The sequence below is a fragment of the Phodopus roborovskii genome, unplaced genomic scaffold, assembly GCF_943737965.1.
Source record: "Phodopus roborovskii unplaced genomic scaffold, PHOROB, whole genome shotgun sequence".
In the NCBI taxonomy this organism is placed as follows: domain Eukaryota; kingdom Metazoa; phylum Chordata; class Mammalia; order Rodentia; family Cricetidae; genus Phodopus; species Phodopus roborovskii.
This window is the reverse complement of record NW_026126418.1, coordinates 16,321,003-16,344,915: the sequence shown is the minus strand read 5'-3', so window position 1 is coordinate 16,344,915 and position 23,913 is coordinate 16,321,003. Positions and strand designations below refer to the sequence as shown.

At 43.5% G+C, this 23,913-nt stretch overlaps 1 protein-coding gene across 23 annotated transcripts in view; it reads right to left on the bottom strand.

The window, feature by feature from the left end:
- Positions 1–23,913, bottom strand: part of Madd (MAP kinase activating death domain) — a 43,549-nt gene that overhangs the window by 9,486 nt on the left and 10,150 nt on the right. For 3 of the 23 annotated variants that reach the window (XM_051184220.1, XM_051184232.1, XM_051184235.1), the window contains exons 8-29: positions 22,759–22,937; positions 22,201–22,436; positions 21,911–22,067; positions 19,647–19,750; positions 19,373–19,563; positions 18,797–19,050; positions 18,418–18,557; positions 17,376–17,477; positions 15,977–16,036; positions 15,521–15,623; positions 14,617–14,803; positions 14,376–14,526; positions 13,900–14,106; positions 12,239–12,292; positions 11,181–11,281; positions 10,346–10,429; positions 9,924–10,082; positions 7,353–7,455; positions 6,848–6,910; positions 6,480–6,600; positions 6,289–6,394; positions 4,582–4,692 (exon numbers count right to left, since the gene is read on the bottom strand). In XM_051184220.1, the coding sequence (XP_051040177.1) occupies positions 4,582–4,692; positions 6,289–6,394; positions 6,480–6,600; positions 6,848–6,910; positions 7,353–7,455; positions 9,924–10,082; positions 10,346–10,429; positions 11,181–11,281; positions 12,239–12,292; positions 13,900–14,106; positions 14,376–14,526; positions 14,617–14,803; positions 15,521–15,623; positions 15,977–16,036; positions 17,376–17,477; positions 18,418–18,557; positions 18,797–19,050; positions 19,373–19,563; positions 19,647–19,750; positions 21,911–22,067; positions 22,201–22,436; positions 22,759–22,937 (2,973 nt within the window). The remainder of the gene's footprint in view (positions 1–4,581; positions 4,693–6,288; positions 6,395–6,479; positions 6,601–6,847; positions 6,911–7,352; positions 7,456–9,923; positions 10,083–10,345; positions 10,430–11,180; positions 11,282–12,238; positions 12,293–13,899; positions 14,107–14,375; positions 14,527–14,616; positions 14,804–15,520; positions 15,624–15,976; positions 16,037–17,375; positions 17,478–18,417; positions 18,558–18,796; positions 19,051–19,372; positions 19,564–19,646; positions 19,751–21,910; positions 22,068–22,200; positions 22,437–22,758; positions 22,938–23,913) is intronic. The other 20 variants (XM_051184221.1, XM_051184236.1, XM_051184222.1 and 17 more) reach the window with 12 other exon arrangements.

The following is a 23,913-nucleotide window of genomic DNA, read 5'->3' as shown; positions in this document are numbered from 1 at the left end:
GGTCTTTTTGGAGTCAGGGTCCCTATGCCTCTTCAAAACTGAAGATCTCAGTAAGTTTGAAGCCAGCCTGGTCTATGAAGTGAGTTCCAAGACAGCCAGAGCTGTTACACAGAAAAACCCAGTCTTGAAAAACAATCAAAAAAAGTTGAAGATCTCAAAGAGCTTCTGTTTATGCGAGTTATAGCTACACTCACTATTCTAGAAATATTAATAACATTTTAACATTTATTAATTCATTTGAAAATAATTTGTTGATAGCCAAGCATATGAAAAAGACCATATCTTTTATAAAATACATTTCTCCTAATAACAACAACAACAAAAAGAATAGTAAGGTTTTACCTATTTGCAAATCTCTTTAATGTTTGGTTTAGGAGAAAGTAGCATCATTCTTGGGCTGGGCATGGTGCCACACACTCAAGAGCCTGAGGCAGGGAGGATCACAAGTTTGAGGCCAGCCTGGGCTACATGAAAAATACCATTAAAAAAAGAAAAAAGAAAGAAAGAAAGAAAGAAAGAAAGAAAGAAAGAGAGGAGCAATAGACAGAGAGGAGCTGGCCCTGATGAACATCTGTCATCTCTACATTGGGAGGCCTGAGAATCAGAAGTTTAAGAAGATGGTTCTTAGTTGTATAGCAAATTTGAACCATGAAATCCCCTTCTCATTAAAAAAATAAAGTAAGGTGTACACCTTTAGTACCAGCACTTGAGAGAGGAAGAGGCAGGCCTGGTCTACACACAGAGTTCCAGGCCAACCAGCGCTGCATAGTGAGATCTGTCTCAAAAGTCAAATAGAACAAAATAAATAGAAAAGGGGTTGGCAAGATAGTTCAGTAGGTAAAGGAGCATGACAACTTGGTTTTGACTTCTGGTGTCCATACAGCAGGAGAGAACCCCAGCAGTTTGTCCTCTAACACACATACTCACAAACAAATAAAAATCCAATTTAAAAAGTAAGGGTCATCTTTGTTTAAAAAAACAAATGTAGCTGAGTGTGGTGGCACACACCTTTAATCCCAGCACTTGGGAGGTAGAGGCAGGAGGATCTCTTGAGTTTGAGGCTAGCCTGGTCTATATAGCAAGCTCTAGGACAGCCATAGCTACTACTTAATGAGATGTTGTCTCAATAAGGAGACACACACACAGAGAGAGAAAGAACAGCTAAATTCTCACCTGCTTCTGCTCTCAAGATACTGAGTGTGTGTGTCTTAGCTAAGGGACATAAAGAAAATGTGATTTCATAGGTGGACTTTTCTAAAGAGGCCTCTTCAGGCAAGCTGGTGCATTCTTTGCTACTACGTCCTGCTGGACTAGAACTGGATCTCAACACCAGGCTGGCCTCAAACTCGCTGCAACTGCCGTGTCTCCTGAGCACTGGGATTAGCAGCATTATTAGCAGCAGCTGAGAGTGGTGGCTTAGAGCTGAAATGTGGACCTGAAAACACATCCATGAACGGTTTATACTGTTTGCCCTAAAGCTCATCCTGTTCACCCTGCATTTTGATGGAACTTTTACCCTTTTTTGTATTTGTAACCACACTGTATACTGGAAAGACACTAACCAAATATTAATACCTCATCATGTCAGTTTAAAAATCACATTCATTACATCATCAGTCTCATTAGAAAAGCATTAAAATACTAGAAAGCTGGCTAGGCATAGTGGTGTATGTCTTTAATCTCACTGCTTGGAAGGCAAAAGTGGGTGGGTATCTGTGACTCTGAGGCTACCCAGGACTATAAAAATTTACTCTTATCATTGACAACAAATACTTCAACTGTTCACTTTAAAAAAACTGATTCACCATATTGCTCAATCTGATAGTCATAGAGGAAATGGTGTTTCAAGGACAAAGCTAGTATTTCACCTGTCACAATACTCCTCACAATAACCAACATACTGGGTTTACAGCAGAAATGCTTTATATACACACCCCATTTTATTACAGAGGCTATTAAAGATATATAAGCAATGATCAAAATTTAATAAATGCAATATTTTTCATTGCTTCATAAGGGCATTCATAAGTGGAACTGGCTTTTCAATTTTTATTATTTTATTTTAAATTTATTTTTTATTTTATGTGTATGAGTGTTTTGCCTGCATGTATACATGTGCACACATGTATATCTGGTGTCACACAGGCCGATAGTGTGTATTGGATTCCCAGGAACTGAAGTTACAGATGGTTGTGAACCACCATGTGGGTGCTAGGAATCAAGCCCAGGTCCTCTCTAAGAGCAATATGTACACTTAACCACTGAGTTATCTCTGCAGTCCCCAAACTGGGTTGTTGTTTTGTTTTGAGATGTTTTGGCTGGCCAGGAACTTGCTCTGTAGACCAGGCTAGCCTTGAACTCACAGAGAGATCCATCTTCCTTTGCCTCCTGAGTGCTGGGATTAAAGGCGTGTGCCACTACCATCCAACTAAAATATAATTTTAAAAAGTCAGTTTCCAGGCTCAGAGATAACTCAGCAGTTAAGAGTACTTGTTATTCTTCCAGAGGACTGGGGTTTGAATCCCATCATCCACAGGATGGCTAACAACTGGCTGTAACTCCAATTCTAGGGGATCTGACACACTCTTCTGTACTCTTTCAGTACCAGGAACACACATGTTACACAGATATCCATAGACAAATTTTATATATATATATATAATATATATATTATATATATATATATATTAGAAATTGTACAACATAGTTTCAGGCTAAAATAAATAAATCAATCTGAGTGATAGGATTGCTGGTGTTCAGCATGAAACTGTTGTGGGCTTTTTTATTATTATTATTTTCATGTTTTTGGATTTTATTATTTTAATATATATTAGTATTTACATGGATTGTTTGCTCTCGGAAGTCTAGAACTGGAATTACAGTTGTGAACTATCATGTGGGCATCGGGACTTGGACCCAGGTTCTCTAGAAGAGAGCAAGTGCTCTTAACCACTGACCCAACTCTTTAGCCTTTGAAGTACATTTTATTTACTTATCAATTCATTCACTCATTTTGTGTGTGGGTATGAGTGGGTGAGTAGGAATGTGTGTGGGGGGTGGGACACACGCATGTGCCATGAAACTCATGTGGAATCAGAGCTTGCAGGAGTTGGTTTTCGCCTTCTACCATGTGGGTGGGTCAGGGTTCAAACTTAGGTTGCCAGGTTTAGCAGCCAGTGCCTTTAGCTACTGAGCCATATTACCAACCCCAAACTACCTTGTTTTCCTCCCTCAGAGACAGCGTTTCTCTGTGCAGTCCTGCCTGCCTGCCCTAGAACTTACTCTGTAGACCAGGCTGACCTCAAACTCAGAGATCCATCTGCCACTGCCTCCCGAGTGCTGGGATCAAGGGCATGCACCACCATGCTGAATTTATAAAACAGAATGCCTAGGAGTGAGAGTGGGGCTCATACAGTTCAGTCATGATAGTAATGTGCCAGCAGTCTGTACAGGACTACTTGTGCCGTTCTGGTACAAATATTAACCTGTTAAAAAAGGCATTTTAAGCTGACCTGAACAAGGAGGAGTTAATGGGCCCCAGACTGATAGCTGCAAATCCAGCATGGGACTGACTCAGGCCCCCCTGAATATCTGTCTCAGCCAGAAGGACTGAGCAGTCTAAGGGACCTCAGACAGTGGAGCCAGGATGTATCCCTGGTGCACAAAAGGACCTTGCGAACACATCCCCCATAGAGGGATAACTGCCTTAATCTAGAGACAGGAGAGAAGCCCTAGTCCCTACTTCACATGACCTGTCAGATCTATATGACTCCAACCGGAAGGCATTGCCCTACATGTGGAATTGGGGTGGGGGGATGGGAGGGGAGGGTGGTCAGGGTGCATGTGAGAGGGCAGAGAGGGTAAAAGGGAGGGAGGGAGAGGGAACTGGGATCGACATGTAAAAAAATAAATTAAATAAAAAAAGAAAAAAAAGAGGCATTTTAGCCGGGCATTGGTGGCACACACCTTTAATCCCAGTACTCAGGAGGTAGAGGCTAAGAGGATCTCTGTGAGTTCAAGGCCAGCCTGGTCTACAAAGTGAGTTCTAGCACAGCTAGGTCTACACAAAGAAACCTTGTTTTTTGTTTTGTTGTCGTTTTTAAGTATTTATTTATTATGTACAGCATTCTGCCTGCATGTATCCCTGCAGCCAGAAGAGGGCACCAGATCTCATTACAGATGCTTGTGAGCCACCATGTGGGTGCTGGGAACTGAACTCAGGGCCTCTGGAAGAACAGTCAGTGATCTTAACCGCTGTGCCATCTCTCCAGACCCTGTTGTTTTGTTTTTTTTTAAAGATGCACTTTAGTGCTGTGATGAGAACAGGTTTCATCTGGCAGATCCACAGACATCCACAGACCTTACATGGAAACTGCTATACTATGATAGCTGGAGTACTAAGAGCCCCAACACTGAACAGAAGGGCTAAAACCTGACCTGGACTACTGCCCCATTCTCAAAACTAGGGATTAACTGGGCTGCATAGTGACATGGCAGAAATGTTCCATGTGGAAACTCTGAAATAGGGGCGGATGACAAGCAGAATGGAAGAGGCCCAAGGGGATGGTCTAGTATGCTCACCAGACTGGTCAGCTGATCAAGCACCTCATTGATTTGCTGGCTGTATACAAGGCCAATGTGGGACTTTCCCATCAGGCGCCGTACTTTCTTCCTGATGTCATTCTTGTTCACCTAGAAAGCCAAGATAGAGTCTTAATAGAAATCTGCTATGGACTGCAGGGATGGCTCAGCCATTAATAAAAGATCTGCTCTCTTCCCAACTGAGGCAAAGACAAGAAAATGTGTTAGGTTTCCACATATCTATCTGAGAGAAATGGAATTCTGAAAAACTGTATCACTGACTATGGCAGAACATTTTTAATTGTGTATTCATTCTGTTCAATGGAATTCAAGCAAAGAAGAACCCTTACAATACAAGAAATGCTGGTTAGTTTTTGTCAGTTTGACAGAGCTAGAGCTATCTAGGAAGAGGGGCTCTCAATTGAGAAAATGCCTCCATAAGACTGGCCTGCACGTAAGTCTGTGGGGCATTTTATAATTAAGGACTGATGAAAGGAAGCCCAGCACTCTGGTGGCAGTGCCCTCCCTGGGCAGGTAGTCCTGGGGTGTATAAGAAAGCAGGCTGAGCTGGGAGGTGGTGGTATACACCTTTGAGCCCAGCACTTGGAAGGGAGAGGCAGGTGGATCTCTGTGAGTTCCAGCCTGGTTTACACAGCAAGTTCCAGGGAAGCCAGAGCTACACAGAGAAACCTTTTCTTGAAAAGCCAAAACACAGACACACAGAGAGACACACAGACACACACACACACACACAGGAGGAGGAGGCAGGCTGAGCAAGCCAATAAGCAGCCCCACCACCACCTCCACCCCGGGTTTGCATCAGTTCCTGCCTCCAGGTTCCTGCCTTGTCTCCCACTGATGATGGACTGTGACCAGTTCACCAATAAGCCCAATAAGCCCTTCTGTTCCCATGTGCTTTTGGCCATAACAGCAACAGAAACCTAAGACACAAGACCAATCAGGTCTAAAAGCTTAAGCACAATCTCCACAGCTAGGGCTAGGGAAAAGAGGCTCTATTTTCCACCACCACCAATCCAAATCATTCTCTTTCAGAGAACTCTTCTGCTTGGTAATATACCTTTCCACAGCTATGGACATGAAGCACAGACAACTCAAACTAGGGTTTATCATTATTTTGTAATAGTGGGTATTTTTTTCTTTTTTGACAAGATTTTATGTAATTTTATTTGGTCTTGAACTTACAGCCAAGGCTGGCCTTGAATTCCTGATCCTCCTGCTTCTACTTCCCAAGTGCCTTATTTACTGGCATGAACAATCATGCCTTGTTAGGCAGCTTTTCCCAGCTATAGAAAATTATTAATGACAACAGGCTGACACTGAAAATAAACTGTGAGCCCCTGAAGGTTTTATAACATACTACTGGAAAAAGTGAATTAAATTAGTTGTATTACGAAGGGAGCTCTACTGTATCCTAAAACAACTCAGTGAAGGCATTACATATAAAACTGAAAGTAGACAAGTACAAAGTGATAATCAATTACTTTTATAACAGTCATTAACAAAAGCCGGGCAACTTCAGTTAAATGGATAGTGGGTAAGCTGGCAGAGAGGCCTTGGACTTTAGTTAAGAAGAAAACCCCAGTCAGATACTTTGACAGCTTCCAGCTGTCCCAGAATTTAGGCAATACAAAAAGCTTTGCCTTTCCAGCATCAGTGACAGCCGGACATACGCAAATTCAATATTACCTTCATCAGTAGCATATAGGATATGAGGTTGTGTAAAAGTGTGGCCAGTAAACGATCTTCATCATCCTCCAGGCGCTTCCGGTCATGTTCTCCTAGGGACAGGTACCTAAGCAGAAGACGAGGCACAAGTTAGTACTCAGGTGGGAGACCACAAAACACACTGGAAAGTACTGACTAGAGAAGTACCATACCTGTCAATCATTTCCTGAGGGCCCTGGTCCATACCCATCCCTTCTCTTTCCAACATCACAGCATCTAAGAATGCATCTTCCCAGAACTGCATTTGGTCCCATAAAGTAGAACGCTCTTTGCCTGTGTAGAATAATGTTATTTCTTGGGTGGGAGGCATGGCTTATTTAACATTTAAAGAATGTAGCTGCCAAACGAAAAGATAGTAAGCCCCAGATAAAACAAGGTCATTCCAAATTCCAAGACAATGGAAACTAAACCTTTCTCCCAGATCTAATATATTTTGCCACCAACCCCAGAGGCCTCCAAGCGAGGCCCAGCCCTTCCCGAGCAGGAGGAATGAACACATCACACAAAGAAAAGCAGTTACTTATAGAAAAGGTCTCCATAGCAGCATCCTCTAACTGGTCCCACATTGATCCTTTGTCCCTTCCTGCCAATTTGTGAGCAGGAGGGAACATGGTAGCAAGAGGAAAGAAAGACAGAAAGACATAGCCTGTTGATTAATACCAAAACCCAGTTTCATCTAGTTTTCTGCCCCTGTTTATCCCATGGATTCCTTGGTTCAGATTTTAAAATGCTATCTGAACTGGTGAGATGGCTTAGTAAGTAAAGATGCTTGCTGACGAGCCTGATGACCTGAGTTCAATCCCTGGAGCCCATGTGGGAGGAGGAAGGAAAGAACCAGCTTCTACAAATCCTCTGACTACCACATGCCACCCCCATTAAATAAACAAATATTAAAAAGAAGTTTAAAATGCTGATGTCAGAATTGACATTAGCAGAAGCCAAGCAGCATCTGTTAGTGCTACCCTCTCCCATGGCTGAGCCCAGCTTTCTTCTAAAGCAAGGGGGCTTGCCAGTCTATTTCTTACCTAGTAGTCCCTCATAGAGATACACTCGCTGGCTTACATCTTCGGAAGAGCGAACTGGACTGCCAGCCAGCTTCTCCTTTGGCTTCAAGCTATGGGCTTTACCCTAGAAAGACACGCAGGTCAGATGCCATACAGATAGAGACAAAGTAAGCCAGACACCTCACTGAAAGGCTCACACACTAAGTAGACATTATCCACTAAAACGCTACTGAGTTTAGCTAAAAATCATCCCGATAATATTGTTTTCTGTTACTGCTTCCTAATGCAAGAAATGAAGGCCTCATTGTGACTTCCCTTGATGCTTTAGTCTCTGTGATGCTTTCTCTTAGAGCTGGGTCTGCCTCTAATCCAGCTTGTGAGAGGGTGGAAAGGGGAATCAGTAGTTCAAGGCCAATCTTAGCTTTATAGCAAATTTGAGGCCAGCTGGGCCATATGAGATCCTCTTACACCCTCACCACACAAAACAAGGCAAAGTCTTTGTAGCAGCATGACACAGTAGAAAGAATGCAGAGTGGCCAAGGTTCAGATCCTTACTTTTTATTTATTTTTTGGTTCCTGAGGATCATTTTCCTTGTCTATAATAGGAACATTATAATATCTACCTCACAGGACTGGAGAAGTGATAAAATTAATTGACTAACTTTTTTATGAGTATTTTTACCTTATGTGCATTGGTGTTTTGCCATGGGTGTCAGGTCCCCTGGAACTGGAGTTACAGACAGCTGTGAGCTGCTATGTGGGTACCGGGAATTGAACTTGAGTCCTCTGAAAGAGCAGTTAGTGCTCTTAACCACTGAGCCATCTCTCTAGCCCTGCTAACTTGTTTATTTATTTAATGTGTGCATATGTGCAAGTACCTGAGTATGTGAGGGCCCAAGTGGATATCAGGAGTCTCCTTCCATTACTTTCTACATTATACACACACAAATCAAGCAAGAAAAGCCTTTATTGAGCTGAGAATTTAAGTAACCTTTCTCACCTCAATTGTATAAACAGCCCTTGTTCACTAGCACAGGACAGTTAAGGCCATGTGGTAGGAAGGGCCAGAGAAGGTGCACACAGTGACCATCATCCCACCAGATTGATACTCATATTTATGTTAGTGTCCAGAATCAAAGGACAATGAAGGAATTTTTAAAAAGATTTAACTTTTTTTTAAAATTTTATCTTATATGCATTGGTGTTTTGTCCGCATATATGTATGTATGAGGGCATCAGATCCCGTGGAACGGAGGTTACAGACAGTTGTGTGTTGCCATGTGAGTGCTGGGAACTGAACCCAGGTCCTCTGGAAAAGCAGCCAGTGCTCTTAACTGTTGAGCCATCTCGGTTTTAAAAGACTTTTTAAAGTAACACTTACTCATTTTGTACATGTGTGGCTGGGGAGGGAGGGGATTTACAAATTTGTCTTGGCATGCATGTGTAGGCCAGAGAAACACCTTTCAGGAGTTGATTTTTTCCTTCCACCATGAAGTTTCAAGGATGGAACTCAGGCAAGAGCCTTTACTATCTTCCAGGCCCCACCCATTTTTGACAAGGTCTTACCATGTAGCAGGCTGGCCTCACACTTAAGATCCTTCTATCTCAGCCCCTCAAGAAGGAGGATTACAGGCATGAGCCACCACACCCAGCTGGAAGGAGCTTTTAAACACTCTTATTAAAATAGTCTCTGTAGACTCAGAGAGTCAAGCCCCGTAACTTGAGCAGCCCTGCTAACTCTTAATTCTATCTCAGCATCCATTGGCTCTGTTTGGCACATACTGAAGGACATAGAGACATAAATAAGAACCAATGGTCTTAAAAATAAATAAATAAATAAATAAATAAATAAATAAATAAATAAATGAATGAATAAATAAATGCCTCCATTTTCCTCTGTAGACAAAAGGACAGAAAAGCTGTTGTGGAGGGTATCCACTGTCGTCTTAATAAAGTGGCACATATATCAGAGTAGATAACTCTGTCTAAGGAAGCAGGTGTTTGCTGCAAAGCAGAGGGGTGAGATAAGAAATGAGTGATTTATTTCATGTGGGTGTGGGGCACACATTGTAATCCCAGGGAAACTGAAGCCGAAGGATCACAGGCTCGAGGCCAGCCTGGGTTACAGTGTGACTGTCTCAAAAAAGAAGAGGAGGTAGAGGAAGAAGGAAAAAAACCAGACAGGAAAGAAAGAAAGAAAGGAGGAGGAGAGGCAGGCAGGGAGGCAGGCAGGGAGGCAGGGAGGCAGGCAGGGAGGGAGGCAGGGAGGCAGGCAGGGAGGGAGGCAGGGAGGGAGGCAGGGAGGGAGGCAAGGAGGGAGGCAGGGAGGCAGGGAGGCAGGCAGGGAGGCAGGGAGGCAGGGAGGGAGGGAGGGAAGAGAGCCATCACAGCTGCAGCAGACCTTGCTGGGTGACTATGGCAAGGTCCTCCTTTCTTCTGCAGTGTCGTGGGCATGCTCAGCAAGTGTTCTGCCGAATCACACAGTTCCTGCCCCACTTTCTTCTCCTCATTGTCTCTTAACTTTTCATTCCGTACTAAACCCCTTTCTTCTCCCATTAAAGAAACAGTCTTTTGTTAGTAAATAAAGCTTACAAAGATGGTGCTTGTGGCAGAATTGGTTTCAATTTCACTGTCAGACAGTGTAGCCCGAGAACTTGTCAAGTGGGCACTGCCTTCTCCTCCTGGCCCATCACCTGCATTGCTGCTCAGGTCGCTATCTGCTCCAAGGGTCTCTCCAGAACTATTACTCACCTGGAAAAGACAAACAGTAGTAAGGGTCAGTTCCCAGAGAAGGACTCCCAATGCCAGTTAGGATCCTATACTACTATAAAAAGAATCACTCTTCAGGTGTGTCAAACAGCTTCCCCAAACTCCCCTTTATAGATGAGTGACATTCTGTGCACACACCTATGAGACTCAAGCTGGCCTGAGACTAAATACAGCCTCCGAAGGGAAAGAGCCCTGCAAGGAGACAGCCACACCCGCCCACAAAGAAGCCAATGTGGTACCCCTACCACAGTGCTAACTTCAGAGTCCTGACTTGAGCTCCGGATCATAACAGCTGGACTCACACTGATGACAGAGTCTTGATCTGTCCTCTGAAATAAAACAAAGGAAACACCTTTGTTGCTTCTAGAGAGGTCCTGAGCAATTAATTATTTTCTTAGCTGGAATGTAGCTTGAATGTACAATGAAATAATACATTAAGTAAATACAAACTGGATGTGGAAAACAAAAGGAAGAATAAAGAAATAGGAATAAGCCATAAATCTACTACCCAATTTAACCTCTATTTTTAGTATACAGCCTGTTAGTCTTTTAGTCTTTTCTAGATATATTTTTTCAAAAACTAAATTGAAGTTTGGCAGAGTAGCACATACCTTTAATCCCAGCACTTGGGAGGCAGAAACAGGCCCATCTGTGAGTTCAAGGATAGCCTGGTCTACAGAGCAAGTTCTAGGCCAGACAGGACTATACAGTAAGACCCCCCCAATATATGTATTTCAGATATATGTATGTATCTCATAATGTGTATGTATATGTGTATATTTAATCATACTGTGTTGATAAATTTTTGAAAACACAATTGATAGTATTACATTCCATGACTCTATAATATTTATTTAATTATTCCCTATTATTTGTTATATTTAAGATTGTTTTCTTCTTTTGTTAACTGTAAGAAGTATTTTGGGAGTTAAGGGTATAATTTAATGGTAGTCTTTACCTATAATGTATACCCTGAATTTAATTCTCACTGCTAATACATACATATATACACACACATAGTACATATGTATATGAGATAGTAATTTAGTCCTGACAGTTTTCGGGAAGGCTGTCACAAACCTGGGAAGCAGATGTCAGGCTCACACCACTGTCTGCGCTGATCTGGGACTTTTTCTCCTCTGTCTCGCCAAGGTCAAAGGCAGGCTTGATTACCTCCGGTCCTGAGTAGGGAAGACTTCTGTTATTCAGCACAGAAGCTTGAGGTGGGCTGGTGAAGGGAGTGGGACAGCAGCAGAGTATGCTGCAGACCTGCTCATCACATCCCAGTCACTTCCCAGGGACTGCCCCTCCCCACCAGAAGGTCCCCAGAAGCCTTAAGAACATTAAAGTTGTACATTAAAGCTGGCCAAGGGTCTCTGAAGCCATCTTCTCAACCTGAGAAAATCCAGAGCAAATCATCCTAACACAAAACATCCCATAAACAAACCCCAGTCCACAGCACCCAAAGTCAGAGTCCCACTGTGCCTGAGACTGTTCCCAGGATGCTCAATGATTCCTGACTAAGGTATCCAAAGAGACCAGAAAAGGTTAGGGCAAAAGAAAGAGAGAGACACTTTCCCAGGGTACTGCCTACCCCCACCCTACACCATCTACATTTGAGACAAAAAAAAAAAAAAAGCCCCTATTTTAACTCACCCACCCCCAATGGTATATGGCAGAAGGACAGAACAACAGAAAGCAAGAACTTGTGCCTAGGCAAGCCACTAGATAGAGCTGGGAAGCTACAGACTCAACACAGAGGGACAGCAACCATCTCTGCCAACTACACCCACAGGCCTAAAGGTGAGGGAGGTATCAGCCAAGGAGGGGTGCTGCAATCAGCAGAAGTTTGCCCCACCAGCTATACAGCAATAGAAAACCAAGGTTTAGCTATTGTACACAGTAGACGCCTGATTGCTAATGAAGGGAGGGGCAAGGAGCAGCTTACAAGCCATACACCTAGGATTCACACACTACCTGCCCCAAGAATCCCCTGTCCTGTCTTTACAACTCTTCCTCCAAATACAACCCAAGAACAAATTTGGGGTGGGGCTGACAAAGGGAGCCTGCCCCAACTGGGCCTGGGAAGTTGGCAGGTATGGGAGACTGAGGGACAGGAAGGGGCATTTGTTCCTTACTCTGTTTCTCCAAAGCCTTTTGCTTTTTCACTTCCTGGTGCTTGTTCCACAATTCTACCCCAGATGCAATGCAAGCAGGAGAGAGAGACAGAGAGTCAGAGGCGTGTCAGAGGACCAGAGACCCCCACCCAAGCTCATTCCGCTTCAGACGCTGTATTAGCAGTTAAGAGGTACAGAGATATCTTCATTTGTGTAGGGTTGGGGAATCGAGAGATCCATGTTTGGCCCCCATCCCAAATCATGAACTGAAGACTACACATTTCTAATCCTATTCCCGTTGTAAACACTCTGCAGAATCTTTGAGCTAGAAGGGCTCTTCATGAAACCACTTTATTTTGTATGAGAAACTGGACCCTAGGGGAGCTGGAGAAGATCAGTGGTTTCCCATCACACGATGATCTCACTGCCAAATGAGCTGAACAATAGCCCTGCTCACGAGCTACAGGTAAGAGACAGTCACCTCAAACAATCAAAAAATCTCAGAAACATAAGGAGAAATTTGCTTGACACACCAGATTGGACAAAAGCCAGATCAGTTGTTCATTAGCAATCTTCTTGTTGCTACCAATTAACCAGCTTACCCTCAGAACTACTGCCTGCTCAACCAAGAAATCCAGTCTTAGTCACTATCTAGGAAAAATGCTTCTAGTAGAAGTAACAGAGCAGAAAATGGCCAAGACTAGCTTCTAAGTCAAACAAAGCTCAGGGAGTACCAATCATAGCTGTTTCTTTTTTTTTCTGGAAGGAACTTCAGAGTTTACTTAGTATAATTTCTTCATTTCCTAGATGAGGTGAGAGAGATCCTGATAGGGAAGTAATCTGTAGGAGTAGATTCAAGACTTTCAAGACAACAGGTCATTTTTTTTTTTCCTGGAACATCGTATGAGGCAGGAGAAAGCCCAGCTTTTCTACTGCTTCTAGAAGAATATATGCAAACCAGAGACCTGGAGATGTCCTAAGAAGAGAGCTGATTCATTCCTATGAGAACTGGACATGGCTAGAGGCCATACCAAAGAAGCATCAGTTTAGCACAGCATTAGAGACCAGGGACCTAGAACCAAAAAGGAAGTATCCTAGATGACCCAAGGTCAAGTAGCAATGAGCCAAAGAGGCGATGTCAGAGAGCAGATGACGGAACACCAGACATGAGCAGGTTTTTAATCAGGTCTGGGGTGGAAAGACAAAAAGAAGAGTCAGCTCAGAAATCTATAGTCTTGGAGTCGAGAACCCCTACATGCCAGAGAGGAACACATCCCAGACAGTGCCTGGACGGGAGTGGGGCAGGAAACTGGATGCAGAGACCCAGATAGTCATAATTTTACATCCCGAAGACATGTCTATAAATTTCCTAACAGTTTCCAGGAACATGTTTTCTCTATAAGAAATTCAGATGTAAATAAAAAAGAGACAGAGAATACAGTTCAGACTCCCTATACTGCATCACACGGGACTCTAAGCAAACTTGCATTATTACTCAAAGATGCTGGTGAGGCAGCTACAGAGTAAGCAGGAAGACAGACATGTACAAGAAAATGCTATTGGAAATTGACAAAAACCCCTCCCTCTCTGAAAAGCAAGCATGGGAAGATAAAGTCAGGATGAATTGAGAGAAAGGGAGCATATTTAAGACGCCAGGACATATCAAGCGCAATGATACATACCAACAGATGCTACAAAATTCTCTTCCTTTAAACTTCTGGTATCCAGTTCTTTAGGACCCTTTCCTGTAGCACTTGGTGCCCGAGGACCCAGCTGAGGGACCCTTAGCTGTGTCATAGCCTTTGGGTCCCCCCGCCCAGCCAGACCAGGGTCTTTGCCAACAGGGGTATTTACATTTTCTGTTGGACTTCTCTTCCGTTTGTCTGGTTCTGAGGAAAGGAACAAATACAGACAGTGGCTAAAGGAGCCATCAAATAGGAATCAAGTCAGGAAAAGGAGAGGAGAAAAGCCAGAATAGAGGGAGATGTGGAGCAGTTAGTAACATGGGGAAACAAAAAAAAGAAAAAAAGTTAAGGCCTTATTCTTCATGGTAGGAAAAGATTCCCTACATATAAACATACCAGAAAACACGCCCAAAGAGTACTGGAAGCAGAGTGGCACTGGAAAATGATATGCATACAGCAAGTAGGATCCCTACCTTTACTATAGTAGTGGGTCTGGGCAATCTCCAAAAGCCCAAAGATGCTGGCCATGCCACCCAGACCTGCGTGGGCATAGGACTGCTCAAGACTAAGAACCGTGCACTTGAGGAGGTCTAGCATTCCCTTGTACACCTTCCGACTGATCTCCTGCAATAATAGCAAGGACCCAGAGCTAGAAACTTTAACATCCGCATCCTTCTGCCCAGTTGATTCTGACTCCCTAGCCCAAATACTTACCACATCTTGGATGATATCCTGCCGGGCATCGTCCTCTGATTGTACTGCTCGGTTCAGCTTGCTCAGCACAAAGACTCGGAGCTGCTCACTCTCCAGCAGCCGGCGCACCTTTTTCATATTGAGCCAGCCTACTCCCTGGCCATCCAGCACACTGTGTACCACTTCCTTCAGGAACTGCTGGTTCTCGCTACAGGACCCACAAACCACTTCTGTGGTCATCTGATCCTTGGCAGAGCATCCCTTCTTTCACCAGACAAGATGTTTACCCCAGGGCAAAGCATAAAGCAATAGTCTCCAAAATGGCCACCACACTCCTATCTCCCCAAGGATCTTGTTTGCTAACTCCCCAGAATCCTGCAATTTCACCTTCCTCCACACCATAAACCACTACTGTTGCCTGGGGACTGGTTAAAAATGGGAAGTACTATTGGACAGGGGTGGTGCTCGCCTTTAATCCCAGCACTTGGGAGGCAAAAACAGGTGGATCTCTGTGAGTTTAAGGTCAGCCTGGTCTACAGAGTGAGATCTAGGATAGCCAGGGCTATGCAGAGAAACCCTCTCTTGAAACATCCTCCCCCTCCCCCCAAAAAATGAAGTGCTGACAAAAAAATTAAATCTATTGTTTTGAGAGCTGCTCTCCCAATCTTGAGCATCCCTCAAAAAAAAAAAAAAAAAAAAAAAAAAAAAGGAAACATTACTCCACCTGAGAACTTTAAAACTGTTCTGCAGTTGAGTGTGTTGGTGCATGCCTGTAACCCGATCATTTGGGGATTGAAGATCAATTCAGGGTCATCCTCAGCTACATATTGAGTTTGAGTCAAGTGTGGTAAGCAACATGAGACTGTCTCAAAAAATAAATAAATAAATAAATAAAACAAAACAAAGCTGCTCTGCCATTTATTACCTAGAATTGCTGGACCGGCCCTGTGGTGATGGAGGTTCTCTTTTCACGGTTGGGCTGTGTTTAATGACAGATGACTTCTGGTCCACCAAGGCCCTCCTGTTTCCTACAGTAGGGAAGGTAGTGATGAGACACATCACTGGCACAGTCTGGGGGCTCACATTATCATACACTGGGTTGCCATTGTCCAGACCCATTCTCCAGCTGGTCTGGGCTGGATGGCACCAGATCATCACACACAGGTAGAAAGCGGCATGGCAATGTGCAGGAGGTTGGGATGGAGACTCAGGCCACTCCACATGCACCAGCAGCATGCCCCATGGGCTGCATGGGTGTCGTGGGGGATAAGCAAGGCAGGTCACTCATGTGACGTCACTTGCTCCATGAGGAGGCCCTCAGGCAGGCGGAGAAGATGCTAAGGGGGATAAAAATCATGCACAGCTCACGGGGAAGACCCACCTTCACCACTCCCAGGGCCGGCTTCAGTAACAATCTCCATTAGAGTATTTAGCCCAAATACTGGGACAAAAATACACAATTAGTAGGTGCACCACAATACCTGAACCCCTGTACCCCTTGATGGAGTAGTAAGTCGGATCACCTGAGCACTCTCTCAAAGCATGGAAAGCACAAATAACCTTGGTTTTGGGGCACATTAAAGCTGGAAGCCAAGTGATCAAGAGATAACCAAGGCTCTTAGAAAGCCCATTCTTAGGTCTAGGACCGCTCAAAGCCAGGGGCAAGGAAAATGACACAGAGGGCCTTCAGATACTAAACAGGCGCATGCATGAAAGACAGAACACTGGTTTTAGTAAATATCTAGCACAGGGATCCTGAGAAGCTATGGGTACCCACAGAGAGGATACACCTTGTAGATGGAAAGTAAGGGTGCAGTAGTGAGGACGGGGTGTGGGTAGAAAGGCTGAGTGCAGCACATGAGATGAAGCATTGCATGCAATGAACGCATTTCAATTTCTCTTCCCTTCAAATATTCCAGATGAAAGCCAGGGAAGCTAACACACCTTTCCATCCCTAATTTACCCACCCATTTGAGGATTCATTTTAGCAATACCAGCTAGTTTTCTGTATTACTACTCTAACCTCCTTTTATCCATCTACTGCACCCAGCCCCACTAATGAGCATTCCCGAGGCCCCCAATAGCTCTGGCTGGATGTGATAGGCAGTACATGTCTATAATCTCAGGACTAGGGAGGTTCAGGGAGGAAGACTGTAAATTTGAGGAAAACCCTGTATCAATAAAATGGTTGCTTCTCACTGTACTTATTACTCTAATTAAATATTTCAGCACAATATCCATGAATAAAATTTAAAAGTCAAATTAAATTGAGCAAAAGTCCCTCAAGCTATAAAGATCATAGATGAAATGAAATATGGTATGACCCTAAAAGTCAATCAATAATATTGATAGATCAAAAGTTGGCATGAAGCCACAGTAAATGGCTAGATTCTATAAATACAGCTAAATTGTCCATAATATCCTCCTGTGGACCAGCTCCTCCTGTGGGACCAGTTCATGTGGTGAGAATCTGAAGATGACTGAGGGCAGCTGATTATCCCCGTGTTAGCATATATTACTTTCTGATAAGGTCCTCCGCAAAGCAGAGGTAATCCCATGCTGCTACTGTCCTACTGATATAAAAGGGCCTCCTCCAGCTACAAAGATGATTTCTATCTGCAACTACTTAGCGCTATGGTGTGCAGTGAAAGCCATGATAAGCAATATGAGGCAACAGCCAGGTCAAATGATTCATGGTACACAGGGCTCCCAACAAACACCTATACATCTAACATGTCTCCCAGAGAGACCTGGTTTGACAAAAGAAAGGCTGAGATTACCTTTCAGGCTGGGGAATGGTGTAGTCTTCTCTCGGGCACCTTTGGTGGGCAGTGTGAGGTTTGAAAGACTGAAGCTTGTACTATGGTTGCGATACAGGCTGCCTACAAAGGGGAGGGTATGAAAGCCACGAGTCAATAGGACAAACATCCACAGCATCCCAGTACAGTAACTATCACATCACCATCAATGGCTTCATCAGAAATCTCTGTTCTACCTTAGAAAAGATGAAGTGCTACTTAGGGCAAAAAAAAAAAAAAAAAAAAAAAATGGCCAGGTCTGCTCAAAATGTAGTAATAATTTCCTCTGGCTTCCTCCTGTAATAATCTCCCATTTTCTGCTAACACTGCATGAAAGCTGGTGGTTCATATGCTTTTGATCTGAAATGATATTCTTACCTGGATCTTAAGGACACCTACAACTACAATCATCCTTTATGGTGGCTCTCACTAGCCCTAGTCAATCAATAATCTATAAATGACTCTAGCCCTCATATGATAAAAGTAAGCATGAAAATCAGTTGTATATATATTTCAAACATTTTCATTAAGGCTCCTTACCAGGCAAAGAAGATAGCACATCCAAAACAAATTTGAGTAAATATTTTTATTAAGTATATGTAAAACTGTATGATTTATAATTTAATTTTTGTCTATATTGTCTGAAATACATATGTAAGTGGATTAGCAATAAGATTAGCAATGGGTAAAGGCACTTACTACCAATCCTAACAACCTGAGTTTGATCCTGAGGAGCCACAGGGGAGGATAGAACTAACTCCTGAAAGTTGTTCTCTGACCGCCACATTCATGCTATGGCCTATATGTGCACATGCGTGCATACACTCTACATACAAACACATATACATATTTATTGACTAATGCAGCTGGTGTTTCTTTTATCTCATTTATAAATATTTCATTCAGTATCACTCAAATGATCTGAATTAGGACTAATGTTAACCTAGCTCTGCATCTCAAGTTCTAAGCAACATATACCAGAAAGAAAATGAAGCAGAGGAGTGAGGGAGCTTGAGGTACTTACTGGCAAAAGACATGATGCCCCCGAAGCCCTCGGTGCTGTTGTTAGAGACAGTGGAGTTGGGAGAGCTTGCTCTGGAGTCTGACTCTGCATCTGAGTCACTTGCCAGTTTCAAGCTGTTGGGCCGCAGCAGCTTTTGAGCCCTTGAATGCACAGTGGCACCCATGAGTCCCAGGTAGGGGTACCTAATCTTGGGAGTGGGCCTTATGCTACACTGCAGTTGCTGTTCTTGTCCCATAATTCCTAAGTCCTTAGTTCAAAAAACTACCCTCTGGGGATGGCAGAATAGCAAGTTTTCAGACTTTGTGACTAACCCTCACCCGGGGTCACTGCAGTGAGGCCCTTTAATCACCCACCTAAAAAAGGATTCCCAGGCTCTCACCCATTGCCACTGACATGTTGGCTGAATCGGGGAGTATAGCTTTCCCCCTGCTCATCATCATCTTCCTCAGGGGGAAAGCCATATTGGGGCTCGAAGTATGGATTGTCATTCGTTCGCTGGTACACTGACCCCTCTCCAGTCTCTGTCTGTCTCCTGTCCACAGTAGATTTGCAAATGCCCAGAGGCACAGGAGTGAGGGGCTTGGAGCTGCCTGCTGCCACCTTATCATCCATCTCTGTAGAATCAGCGTGTTCCTAGGGTGTCACATTAAATAAAAAGTGGTCACCTGATACCCAGTGATGCCTTCTTCCCACAGTCTCAGTTCAGTGGGACAGACCAGATCTGTCAGATTCCTAGCCTGTGAAATGTATTCTTGATCTCTGGACTGACAGACTACGTAAGCAGACAATAGTGACCACTTAAAGGAAGTCAAAGGTCCCTCTCCTGGGATTAAAGCTCCATCGCAGAGGCTTTTAGTCAGGAGGTTATAGAGAAAAAGAGGGGAAGAGCTGCAGTAAAGTCTTCCCGATGGGGCCCACATCCCCTCACCGACCATCCCTCGAAGTCCTCACGTACAGAGTGGGCACCGTGGGCGACAGTGCCAGGGCTGCTGCTAGCAGCAGTGCCGCAGCTCGAGCGGAGCGGGGGATTTCCCTGAGAGGTGGCACTGTCTGGGCCAGGATCCTCGCCCTCCTTCCGCGTCTGAAGCTCATCAATCTCCACTTCACTGGCATCTCCCAGGGCTGCATGCGTCAGAGGGTCCACATCTACCGAGAGACAGGCAAAGACTACTCTAGACCCCAAACACAATTCCTGCCTAGCAATGGCCAGTCTTCCCAAGTATACTCACTGGGAGTATCACCATTGATGTCGCATTTCATCATTTCACTGACAAAGTCCCCAAGGGAGGAGTAGGAAGAGCTTGAGTCATCATAACCCATACTATCACTGCCACTGCAAAGTAAAAAGAATGAAAAAGGAAGAGGAAGCTGACCCAGACGACTCAGGATGTTAAGGCTCTCGCTGCCAAGCCTGTCAACCTGAATTTGATCCCTGGGGCCCACATGGTAGGAGAGAACCCACTACCTCAAGTTGTCCTCTGATGTCCACATACACACAGAGCCACACAAACTCACATGCGCATATGCGCCCACACGTGCACAAACAAACATACACATACCCCACATAAATTGTTGAATTTCTTTCTTTTTTTTTTTTTTTTTAAAGAAAGAAGCTGAAGCTCAATTGAAGCATGTAGGCAGGCCTGGGTTCAGTGTATGGATGTGCACTCCTACAATACCAAAACTTGGAAAGTAGAGACAATAGGATTAGAAATTCAAGGCCATTTTTAGTAATCTTAATCCAGCCTAGGACACATGAGACCTTATCTCAAAATAAAATAGAAACAAAGTAAATCAGAAAATCCACAATCAGGGAGACTGAAGAGCTGGCTCAATGGTTAAGACCACTGGATACTCTTCCAGAAGACCCAGGTTCAATTTCTGGCACCCACATGACAGTTCACAACTGTCTATAACTCCAGTTCCAGGGGATCTGACAACTTCACATGGACACACATGCAGACAGAACACCAATGCACATTTTAAAAAAGAATTCACAATCAGTGTTTAGAACAACATAAAGAGGAGCACAGTTAACTCAAGGCCAGAATACAAGATAAAACATGGATGTCAATCAGAGCTGATTATAGTGGCTTTTGTATAACCCAGGCTTTAAGGTGGGAGAACTGTGTGGGTTTGAGGTCATCCTAGACTATACACTGAAACTCTGTCTCAAAATATAAAATATAAAAATATAAATATATAATATATATTATATAAAATATAAAAATATAAAAACAGACAAAGAGTTAATAACATTTGCTGTACTTCCAGAAGATCCAGGTTCTATTCCCAGCACCCACAAGGATGCTTATAAACGCCTGTAACTTGTTGTAGGACACTTGTACACTGTGTGAAGATGTATTGCTGTGATTGGTTTAATAAAGAGCTGAACAGCCCATAGCCAGGCAGGTGGTATAGGCGGGACTTCCAGGCAGAGTGAGAGGAAGTAGGAGATGAATCTAGGAATGTGAGAGATGCCAGGAGACATGGAAATAGCAGGACAAGCAGTATGTGACAGAATGTAGATTAATAGAAATGGGTTAATTTAACTTATAAGAGCTAGTTAATAACAAGCCTAAGCTAAGACCAAGCTTACATGATTAATAATAAGTCTCTGTATCATTATTTGGGAGCTGGCTGACAGGACAGAAAAGACTCCTTACAATAACTCTAGTTCTACGGGATCCAATGCCCTCTTCTGCCCTCCATGAACACCAGGCATGCACATCAGGCAAGACACTTAAACACACAAAATAAAAAAATCAAATAAACCAAAACCCACAAAAAGTAACCTACCAAAGTACTGGGTTTGTAACTCAGGTGGTAGAGTACCTTCCTGGCAGGCAGGAGGCACTGGATTTGATTCCTAGTATCACATATACTGGGTGTGGCAGTATACACCTATAACCCCAGCATTTCAGAGGTAGAGGCAGGAGGATCAGAAGTTCAAGGTCATCACCAACTACATACTACATGGGATCCTACCTCAAAAAACAAAAGCAAGCAAACAAAGAACAACAACAACAATAACAAAAAATAAAATAAAATAAAAAGAAGGGAGGAACAGCAGCATATATGTGTGGAACTCAAATAATAAACTTTAAATATTTAAAGAAGTAGAAGGAGAAGAGGAGGAGGAAGAAACAGGCTGCAGAGATGGTCCAGTGCTGAGGAGAGCTTGCTGCACAATCATAAGGACCAGAGTTTGGATCCCAGCACCCACCTAACAAGTTACGTGTGCCACAAACTCCTGTTAACTCAGTTCTAAGGGACTGATACCCTCTTCTGGCTTATACACACATTAGAGAGCACATCTATACATATATATTCACTAGACAGACAGACAGACACACACACACACACACACACAAAATAAATCAATCTCTTCTAAAGAAAAAAACCAACTGAAATCTAATACAAAGCTTCAAAGACTCACATCTACAACTGCTACAACATTTTTGCCTCCTGGCAGGCACAAGGGACTGCTCACCTGTCATCAGTGGGGTCAGAATCAGAATCACGCTCTGGTGGCACACTCAAGGCCTCAGCCAGCTGAGAATTGCCGTCGTAGACTCGATAATGGATGGGCTGCAGCTGGTGAGCATACCACTTAGGCTTGTCACCAATAAGGGCTGGATCAAACATATCTACCCGAAGAGGAAGAATGGTGAGCAGTAGAGAAAAGCAGAAAGTAGGGCAGTCTAACGCAATAAGGAAGGAAGCAAAAGAGGGCCATCAGGGGCAAAGGCAATGCAGCAAGCAGAGGGCAGGTGGACTCACTGTTGTGAATTCGTTGGAAGGCATAGTTAGAAGGGTTCAGGATCCATTCTCCAAAGTACTCCACAGCTTGAGTCCTGGCCAGTTTCTCAGCAAAAGGGGTCTGCCGGGGACGTGAGGCCAGAAAGGAGCCAGCTTGGAAAGCTACCACAGGTCGGGGGAAGAGTCGCAGGGTACGTGTGTGCATCTGAAAGCCCTGCAGCACGTTAGCAGAGTTGAAGAAACGAACCATGGCCACTCTGGGAAAGAAGGGGGTGATGAGATAATCCAAGACCCATACCCTGTATCATTAGGATAGCCATGATACAAGGTCTTAGACCACCTGCTAATACCATTGTTTAACAGGTTTCAAACACCATCATGGGGAGACATCTTAAAGAACCATTAGCCTTTTTCTTCATGCTGAGAAGGTGAACTATTTCTTCTCCTTACTTTTGCTAAGGTAGGAAATATAACCAAATATCACACACATTTTATATATAAAGTAAACCTGGCTCCAGGAAGTGGTCTCCCCCAAAATCAAGAGAACAGAGAAACAAACTTAGGAACTCATGGTCTTACCTGGTGGCAACGTCGACTGAATCTACATCATTGCCATAAATGAGTGGATTGAATTCAGTGGAAGGTGTGGACTGAAGGTCGTTAGAAGGCCTTCCCAAGAGAAGGGGGATCTCCTGGCCCTCATGGAATTTCTCCAGATTAAGAATGGGCTGGGTGTTGAGACTCATGCTGGCTAGGGCCTGGGAACAACAAAAGTCCTCATATAAGACAGGTTCTTAGGCAGCCAGCCTTGGCTCCTAGGAAAGGGCTGTTTTAAAGTATTCTACCACCCAGATGATGGTATGCACACCTTTAATCCCAGCACTTGGGAGGCAGAGGCAAGCAGATCTCTGTGACTTTGAGGCCAGCTAGGTCTACAGAGTTCCAGGATAGCCAAAGTAACACAGAGAAACCCTGTCTCAAAAAACAAAAAACAAAACAAAAAAAAAAACAAAAACAAAAACAAAAAAGAAAGAAAAAAAAAGAAGTCTGTCTTCTACCTGTCACTCTCTGGTCACAAAATTCTCTACAAAGAACTGTGCTCATTTGAAAATCATGACCAACTCATTTTAGATTATGTATCTTTGAAAAAGAAGCATAAAATAATTTAGCTTTTAGAAAATAGCCAGAATTATGTAGCTGTCCATTTTAAGTCAACCAAGCTCAGGCATTTTAAATAAAAATGAAGTCCAAGACAAAGATTTCCCTTTATTTTATCCAGGAAGTGATTTTCAAATTGAAAAGCATATAGAAATATGAACAAGTAAACTATAAAAACAGAGCTACTTAGAAGGACATAAAAAACCAGAGCCTTGCCGGTGGTGGCGCATGCCTTTAGTCCTAGCAGGCAGATCTCTGTGAGTTCAAGACCAGCCTGGTCTACAAGAGCTAGTTCCAGGAAAGCTCCAAAGCCACAGAGAAATCTGTCTTGAAAAACAAAAAACAAACAACAACAACAAAAAAAAAAAACCAAAAAACAAAAAAGAAAGAAAGAAAAACCCCAGAGCCTTGCCAGGTGGCACATCCCTTTGGTCTCAGCACTCAAGAAGAAGAGGCAGGCAAATCTATGAGTTTGAGGCCAGTTTGGTCTACAGAGTGAGTTCCAGGACAGCCAGGACTACACAGAGAAACTGTCCCAAAAACAAAAACAAAAAATAACAAATAAAACAAAACAAC